Source organism: Amblyomma americanum, chromosome 1 (genome assembly GCF_052857255.1).
Source record: "Amblyomma americanum isolate KBUSLIRL-KWMA chromosome 1, ASM5285725v1, whole genome shotgun sequence".
NCBI classification, from domain to species: Eukaryota; Metazoa; Arthropoda; class Arachnida; order Ixodida; family Ixodidae; genus Amblyomma; species Amblyomma americanum.
Genome location: NC_135497.1, coordinates 29,298,279 through 29,307,666, shown reverse-complemented (window position 1 = coordinate 29,307,666; position 9,388 = coordinate 29,298,279). Strand labels below are relative to the sequence as shown.

General features: G+C 48.0%; 1 protein-coding gene across 1 annotated transcript; it reads left to right on the top strand.

Annotated features, from left to right (window-relative positions):
* The first annotated feature begins 401 nt into the window (after positions 1-401).
* On the top strand, positions 402-1,197 carry LOC144124428 (uncharacterized). Its single transcript, XM_077657107.1, has 2 exons — positions 402-727; positions 987-1,197. The coding sequence occupies exons 1-2, from the start codon at positions 402-404 to the stop codon at positions 1,195-1,197; spliced, it is 537 nt and encodes a 178-aa protein (XP_077513233.1).
* The last annotated feature ends 8,191 nt before the right edge of the window (positions 1,198-9,388 follow it).

Below are 9,388 nucleotides of genomic sequence, written 5' to 3'. Positions count from 1 at the left end.
AAATGGCGGACGTCACTACGTCGCTTTGTGCAATGGATTCGCGGCAGCGGAATGCGATCGCTGCGAGTCTATGCTTGCGAGCACAAAGACGCAGCAGGCTGGCCCTGTACAAAGGCAGATTAGCGCAGCTGAGGGTAGCCATACGCCATCAAGAAGCAGTGAGCGCTGACCTTGAGGATCGACTTATCGCCAATGCCTTCGCGATAAGTGCAGCTATTGCTGAAAGTTTGCCAGCGGTGCCTCGAGAGCGATGGACATTCCAGAGGAGCGAAAGATGGTTTGAAGAAACTTTGCCGCACTTGGGTGAACTGCATTTTCGACAGTCGCTTCGCGTCACTTTTGACACGTTCCGCTATATTGTTGACGCGCTGAGCTGTGTCCTGGAACGCGCTACGACAAATATGCGGGAAGCCATTCCGGTTGAAAAACGCGTAGCGATAGGACTCTACCGGCTGCGTTCCAGCGCTGAGGACCAGACCATCGCCCATCTATTTGGTGTGGGACGGTCAACAGTGAATCTCCTCACCAAGGAGTTTTTTGCCGCAGTCATTGATGTGTTGGGAGGGAAGTGGCTTAACATGGTCAGCCGGCAAGAAATGCCCAATCACATCCGTGAATTCTATGCGTTCAGCGGCTTCCCCCAGGCTCTCGGCGCCATGGATGGATGTCACATTCCCATCTCACCACCACAAGAGCATGCAGCTGATTACTACAATTATAAAGGGTGGTAAGTGTGTTTTTATCTTTTGTGTGTTAAATCTGAAGCCATTAATCAAGCAACCAGGAAATTCTCTGCCGCTTTTTTTTTATGTACTGACTTCTGTGCGTTCAATTCAAGGTCTGTGAGCTTAGAACAATGCTAACGGTACCTTGGTTGATGACAGAAATATTGCCATGTATTTTTGTGCAGAGAAAAATTACGAAATTCCTCTCGTGATTGTTAAGTGCTAATAATGCCCAATTTGTTCTGTTTCATGCTGGCACAGCATCATTCTTTTGGCCATTGTTGACCGCAAGTACAGCTTCCGGTACCTGAATGTGGGGAGCCCTGGAAGATGCCACGATGCTTTTGTGTACGGGCGGTCACAGCTCTCCAAACACATCAAGAGTGACTACTTCCAGTCACCTGTGTCCGTCATCGAGGGAGTAGCTGTGCCACCGGTGGTGCTTTGCGACCAAGCTTTCCCTTTAACTTAAAATCTTCTGAAGCCGTTTGCGAATGCTCTTTCAGGCTTGAAAGAAGCACAATTCAATTACAGTTTGTCAAAGACAAGAAGAATAGTTGAGAATGCCTTTAGACGACTGAAGGCTCGCTTCAGATTCGTCATGAAGCGTATGGAGTGCAAGCTTCCAACCGCAAAGCGAGCCATCAAAGCAGCATGTGTTCTGCACAACATCTGCGAGGCTCTAAATGACCCCATAGAACAGCAGTGGGTGCAGGAAGTGCACGAGTTTGATTCCTTGTATGCACAACCTGTGCATAACACAACTGAAGCCAGCAGCCATGGAAATGAAGTCAGGGCAGCCCTTGCCACTTATTTCTCTAAAAAAGAAAGCCTCTGCAGAGCATCCCGCAGAGCAGGAATCTGAGGAGTGTTTAGCTTGCAGCAGGAAAAGATTGCACATGCTGTGAACAAATGGTCCAAGCTCCGAACTTGCAGCTGTGCTTTAAAATATGTACAACTGCAGCTTCTAGTGGCAGGTCTTAATTTTTTATAGTACATTCAACACTGCATCTGCTTTTTCTTTGTTACAAATGGTGTATATGTGCTTATTGTTACAAGTGGTGTGCATGGTTCAGCAGTTTAATCCTCGTTTCAATGACGCGTTGATCACTGTTGTGGCACAGTCTGTAGCCATGTTCATACTTCAAGTGATACAAAGTATTCACTAGTTGCCTTGTGTCCCTATTGTTTATGCTTTATTAGCCCATTTTGAGCTTTTTTTTCCATTTTTTCTCATAAGGTGCCTTGTAGTATTTTATGTTAAGAGTTTTTGTATAAATCTTGGTGTGCATATCCATGAGCACGTGTGTACAAACTCCAAATGCAAAGCTAGCCATCGCATGCGCAATGAAATTATGCAAAGCTAGCCATCACATGCGCAATGAAATTCCGGCAAGCTACAAAAATGGAGCCTGTTAATTCAGCTGCTACATGCAATATTTTGGCATGTGTTGAATGTTAAGCTGCTTTCGTCATGTGACTTCTTACCATCACTGAAAGCACCATGCAACATAAACAACCAAAGCGCCAGTAATTGCTAATTTTATTTATGGAAGCACTTTTCTAATAATGAAATCATGCGCTCTTCCCTGTCAGCAGCCTTCTTTTCCCGCTCGGCAGCTTCTTCTTGCATCTTCAGTGCCCTTTCCCCGAGCTCAAATTCTTTTTGCTTCGAATTTTCGAATGCAATACGCAGCTTCTGCTGCTCTTCAATGAGCTGGCTCAGTAAGATGTCCCTTTGTGGCCTTTTTGGGCGAATGCACGGGGACCGCTGCTTAGCCATCAACTGCTTCTCTGCTGGTGTTTGTGGTCCCGTAGAAACAGTTGCTTCTGAAATTTGGTCAGGGCTACCAGGGGTGGAAAGCTGCAGGGGCGATGGGCCGCTGGATGTCTCATCCACATAGTCTGTAGGACCTGAATATACAGGGCTTTCGTCTTGCCCGTGCACCATGCTGTGGAAAAGCTGGAACAGTAATACATATCAAATGTTGGTATGCAAAGACAAAGTAATCAAGAGCTTGAAGCAAAATAGATTGACACATCATATAGGTGTGGCTTTAGAATCTCCATGGCAAGGGCTATAGTCAGTGTTTAATCACAATCACAAGCCATGACAGACAATAATATGCAAGCTATGTTGCATACTGTGATAAACATGTATTCACCTTGTGTCATCATCATATGAGAGCTGGTAAAGAAAGGTGCGGCTTCAGAACGGTACACTCCATGGTACATGGCTTTCTTGGTGAACAAAAATAAAACATTTTGTGTCACAACACTACCGACTGAAAACCATGAAGGTGTAGTACTGACTGAAAACCATGAAGGTGTGGCGGCAGTTCAGAGACTCTGTACATGCAGCTCTTTTTCTTACCTCCTCAGCTGTGGCTTCCTGGCGACAGACTGTCTCTTCCGCCAGGCTCGAGTCATTAGCAGGAAGTGTGCCTAGGAATTGGTGTAATTCCCAATAAAATTTCCATGCTACTGCTCCTTGCCCCGTTGTTTTCTTCCTCAGCTCCCTGGAAAAGTTGGTTATTGTTCATGAAGTTTTCAGAATTGCTACGAGAGTACAATGTTTAAGGAGAGAAGGACCGTGGCACCATGATAAAAGCCACTTTGATGAAACAAATCGGCACACGGTCGTGCAAGTAAACGCTTGATTCTGTTGTTTTTTCAAGTTGGGTGCTGTCACTTTACGCAGCGAGGACTACTAAATTAAAAAAAAAATGCGGAGGTAAACAACTAGCACCTTAAGGCTGTCTGGTTAGTCAACTTTTCATCAGAAATTATCAGCAACGGGAAGTGACATGAAGACGGAACAGGACGCGCACTGCCGTTGCGCGGGTGTCGTCTCCGCGTTCTATGCCCGTGCTGCTTCGCGCTGCTGGTTCAGATCACGTACTACATAACGAATTAAAAAGGCAGTGTTTACCTGTACTTGTTTCCCAGGTTCTCGATTTTTGCCTTGATTGCCTTACGCGGCTTTTCAATGCCCTCTGCGTGGAGGGCTTCCTGAATAGCAGCATAAACTTTCGCGTTCCTCTTTGTCCGGCGCAAGTCACAAAGGTGATCCTGCCACACTTTGATTAGAGCGCAAGTCTCCGACTCTGTCCACTGAGCTCGGTTTTTTGCTCCGCCCTCGGCCATCGCGGATCCAGCAAGAATAAATAACAAACTCCGAGCGCACAACTACCGCAGCAATTGACACAGCCAGCACTCCGGACTCCGGCAACACAACGCACGCGCCTGCCGCTGGCTCATGGGCTGGCTACGGCTGGCTTTGGGCCACGCTACACAAAAAAGCCAAAAAACATGCCTGCTCGTCCATTCCGGTTGGCTGGTAGCGAGAGTGACAGTTTTATTTTTTCTAGTGCTATTCGGTATTATTATATAAATAAATGAACGACCACAGAATTATACGGGCGTTGAAATATTATAATGCTTGTGTCGCATTTGAAATTTATGTTCGGTGCATATTCTCACCAAGTCTCTGGTGTCGAGGGAACACGTTAGCTCGGAGTTTGCTGGCGAATGAGTTCCCCAAACTCATTCGATACCTAATGTCGTTTTCATCGAATGTCATTATATTTTCTCGTGTGGCAGCAAACTAATGTCGTTTTGAACGAATGTCATTCGATGGAAATGACATCAAATTTGCCGTGTGGCAGGGGTATAAATCAGAGTAGCCCTTTACATTGTGCTGATAATAGCCTGCTAGGTCAAGAAAAACCCTGAGTTCCGATTTTGTGGTTGGGCGACGGTACTCCACCACGGCAGCCACTTTAAGTTCTGCAGGTCTGCATTGGCCTCGTCTAACCACGTGCCCAAGATAGTTCACTTCGGCGCACCCCAGGTGGCATTTTCCCGCCCTTACCGTTAAACCAGCCTCAAGCAGTCGGCTCAACACAATAGGCAGGTGTTCAATGTGCTCCTCCCAGTTTTGTGAGAAAACGCCCACGTCGTCAAGGTAGGGGAGAGCGAAATCTGCAAGTAACCGCAGCACTTGGTCCATTAACTTTGAAAAACAGTACGGAGCATTTTTCAAGCCGAAGCTCAACATTATAGGGCGAAACGTGCCCTCTGGGGACACGAATGCTGCGTACCTGCTGGCGCGTTCAGTGAGTGGCACCTGCTCGTAACCACGAACTAAATCCAGTGTGGATACATATTCTGATTTAGCGACTATTTCAACCCTCTCCTCGATGTTCGGAATGGGGTAGGTCTGGTCCACTGTGATTGAATTCCGTCTCCGGTAGTCCACGCAAGGTCTCGGATATTTGCCTGGAACCTCTACAATAATGATTGGTGACGTATAGTCATTTTCGCAGGGCACTATGACGCCAAGTTCGCACATACGGTGGATCTCCGTCTCAATGATTTCTTTTTGTCTTGGTGAGACACGGTACGGTTTGCTCCTGATCGGCTGTTCGCTGGACAGCTGAATGTCGTGTTCGACGAAGGTTTTTTTCCTGGCTTGTTTGAAAACACCGCCTCAAAGTCGCGGAGGACGTTTTTCATGACTCCTCGTTGACTTTTCATCAAACGTGGCTCTCTGTCGATTGAATTTAGCAGCTAATTCGCTGCCTGCTCGTCCTCATGTATGACATAAGGTATGTCTGAGATCTCTTCCTCTGGCATGTTCAGCGCCGTGTTAAATATGGGCTGACGCTGCACATAAGGCTTCATCAAATTACTGTGGATTATTCGATTGTGTTTGTTCTTAAATTTTACCTCATAGTTGGTGTCCGGAAGCTTGGACACCACCTTAGCTGGCCCTTCCCATTGCACCTCAAGCTTGTTCCTTTTTGATGGACGCAGCAACATCACCTGGTGGCCAGGTTGAAAGGTGCACTTGCGTGCCGATTTGTCGTAGTACACTTTAGACAGTGACAGCGCTGCTCTGACATTTGCATCCACGAGGTCTCTGGTTTTCGCAAGTCTTTCCAGTAGCTTCAGGACGTATTCCACTACACAGGGATCCTCTCCGTAACCCTCCCATGACTCTCTTAGCATGCGCAATGGGGTCCTCAAGTCACGCCCGTAGACTAGTTCAGCGGGGCTAAATCCTGTGCTTTCGTGGGGGACGGATCTCATTGCAAAGAGTGCTGCTGGAATGCAGCCTTCCCAATCTCGTTTATGGTCAAAACACCGAGACCTGCTTTAGCACTGAGTGCATACGCTCGACTGGATTTGACTGAGGGTGGTGAATGGAACTGCGGATTATTTTAATCCCACACCGTTCAAAGAACGTTGTAGTCAAGCAGCTTGTGAACACGCTCCCGTCATCGCTTTGTATCTCTACAGGGAACCCCACGCGAGAAAAAATTGACAAAAAGGCGTCTAAAACACATGCGGAACTTAGCTCCTTCAAGGGATTGGCCACGGGAAATTTGGTTGCCACGCACAGTGAGGTCAGAATGTAGCGACAGTAGCGACAGCCAGAGTTGGACGCTGGCAGTGGGCCGCCAGTATCTATTACAAGACGCCGAAAGGGCTCTGTAATTATGGGAACTAGTGTCATGGGTGCTTTCCATTTATCCGTCGACTTTCCGACCCGCTGTAAGGTATCGCAAGATCTAACAAGCTGTTCCACATCTTTCCAGCAGCGAGGCCAGTAGTATTCGAGGGATAACCTAGCTTTTGTTTTCTTTATGCCCAGGTGGCTCGCCCATGCATTTTCGTGTGCGAGCTCTAGAAGCTGCCGCCGGTACTTCTCAGGCACTAGGAGTTGCTCATATGCGCGTCCCTTTGAGTCGCAGTATTTCCGGTACTGAAGGCGTGATTTCTCATGAAAGCTGATGTTCTTTCTGGCGACTCCCTCGCTCACCTTATTCATTAGAGCTCTTAACCATGGGTCGCTTTTCTGCTCTGCAATAAGTGCTTTCCTATCAACCTTAGTCAACACCTCCCAACAAGTGTAAGCAGGTGTTAATGTCGAACCCTTCGCGTTGGTTCCTGTTGCCCCATTCTCTACGGCATCGGCAGTTCGTTGGATTTCATGAGCTACCGCTTGTTCGGGAACACCTTCATGGTCATGCTCATACGGTTTAGACGGGTCAGTTTTCCTGCAAGGATACCCCGGCTGGTCGGGAGAAAGGTTCGGTGCCTGCTCATTTTTCGTAGCGTAGTCCAGTTTCTTTGCGAGCTCTCGCGCTCGAGAACGTGTTAGCGCCATGCAAGCCAAGCGCGAGGCGAGAGACCTTTATCTTTCAGCAGCTGTTCGGATTTGTTCGAAAACAGGTAGGGCAAGTGTGTCGGCAAGTTTGCGCTAACTGCCGCTTCTGTGTCTAGCTTGCCAAAAGTCCCCTCAAGAGTCACCTTCGCTATAGGCAAGCATGCACTCTGTTCTTCGGCGACCTGCTTAATCCAGGCGCATTCGCCGGTGTAGTTCATGGAGGAAACACAGGACGGGTGAGCAACATCCATGGTAGCCGCTGAATCCCGCAGTGCTCTGAATTTCTTGCCATTTATCACCACGTCCCGCATGTATGGCTCCAGCAATTTAACGTTTTCCTCCGACTCTCGCATGCACGCGAACGCCATCTTTTGCTGTTTGCAGTTCAATGAGGTGTGACCCTCCTTGTTGAAATTATAGCAGACAATGGGCTTTCGCGCTTCAAACGCGCGAGCTCCAGGTGCCTGCTGTTTCGGCGAATCGGCAGATTTGGGTGACTCCATATTGTTTTCGCTACCTCCTCCTTTTGATCCCGCTTTCTCTGTTCGGTGATCCCTTCGTGCTGGTGGCACCATTTGGTCGGGGATTCTCTTTAAATAGGTTTCTCCCTTTCCTAACCTGTTATCGTACCCTGCCTTGCTTTGGAGGTTTCGGCGAATGTAATACTCGTCTGCGAGCTTTGCCGCTTTGTCTAGGTCTATCTCTGTTAGCCTATCTTGCAGCCATATCCTCAGATCTTCTGGAATCGCGCTTTAGTACTGCTCTAGTGCGATGCACTCCATTACCTTGGCATGACTTCCGTGCACCTCAGCGGTCTTAAGCCACTCGTTTAAGTTGACTTTAAGCCGGTATGCGAAGTCAGTATGCGACTCTCCGCCTTTCTTTGGCTTCCTGAACCGCTGCCTAAAGGCTTCAGCAGAAAGCCGGTACTTTCTAAGCAGTGCGCTCTTTGCCTTCTCGTAGTCATCACACTCTTCACGTGAGAGGCGAGCCACCACTTCGGCCGCCTCGCAGGGAAGGAGAGGAAGTAACTTGTCCGACCAAGCGCTCTTGTCGATGGGCACCTTCCCGCATGCACGTTCGAAATTTACCAAAAAGAGTGCAATATCTCCTCCCACGCGGTATGGTGAGACGAGATCCTGCAATCTCTGCCTCCCTTGCCCCTCTACAAAAGCTACAAGGCTAAAACGCGCCATATTCCCTCCGTTCGACGCGATTTCGAGCTCCTTCATTTTTCGAGCATGTTCACGGAACTCCAGTCTCTCTTGAGCCAATCGAAGCTCTTCTTTTTCTTTCTGCTCGCACAACTCCCGTCTTTCTTGAGCCAACCGAAGCTCTTCTTTTTTCTATTGCTTCCAACAATCGTTTCCAAAGGCTCGTGGACCTCCTCAGTAGTAACCTCCTCCTGCCATGATGATGCTAATCATGATGATGATCATGATGATGCTAATATTGTGTCTTTATGAGCCAAGGGAAGTCCGATGTACCACTACCGAATTGAAAGTTGCCATAATATTGATTAAATATTGTACATTATCCAGCAACCGAAGATAATTATTCTGCGGGAAAACAGAAATACCTGCAACTAATAATTAAGGATAATGATGTCGATGTTCCTTGAAGGTCAAGACCCTCCCCCGTTTCCGCCACTTCCCTTCAGTTGGTGATGGTAATGGTTTCGAAATCCTGGGAATTTTCCGATGACTCGGTGATCCCGCGACATTGTGCAAGAATAATATAATAATAATTGGTTTTTGGGGAAAGGAAATGGCGCAGTATCTCTCTCATATATCGTTGGACACCTGAACCGCGCCGTAACGGAAGGGATAAAGAAGGGAGTGAAAGAAGAGAGGAAGAAGGAGATGCCGTAGTGGAGGGCTCCGTAATAATTTTGAACACCTGGGGATCTTTATCGTGCACTGACATCGCACAGCACACGGGCGCCTTAGCGTTTTTCCTCCATAAAAACGCAGCCGCCGCGGTCGGGTTCGAACCCGGGAACTCCGGATCAGTAGTCGAGCGCCCTATCCACTGAGCCACCGCGGCGGCGCTTGCAAGAAAGCACTAGATGACGTCTTCGAACACTGTGCCGACTATTCAAATCACAAGGGTCAAAACAACTGGCCTAAATTGGGCAGCGTGAACCGCTCTCTCTGTCAAGAGCACTATGGCACTCCGCTCAAATTTTGCCGCAGCCAAATCTTTGCCGGATCCACCCCCCCCCCCCCGCCCACGGAGAAAAAAAGAACACCGCCTAAATTCTCATACGCGTGAACAGAATTTGGGGCACCATTTCGTCAACGAGTCTGTGAGACAAGCTGCTTTAAGTCAATCACTTGTTTTTGTTCAAATCTGAACTAACCACGCCAGCATTCAGCGAAACCGTGTAAGGTGAACGATGGGTCTCTGCAAAATAGTTAAAGGAAAGATAATGGGTAGTGCCGGGCCGCCAACCTAACTTATGCCATACGAGAAAAAAAACTGAACG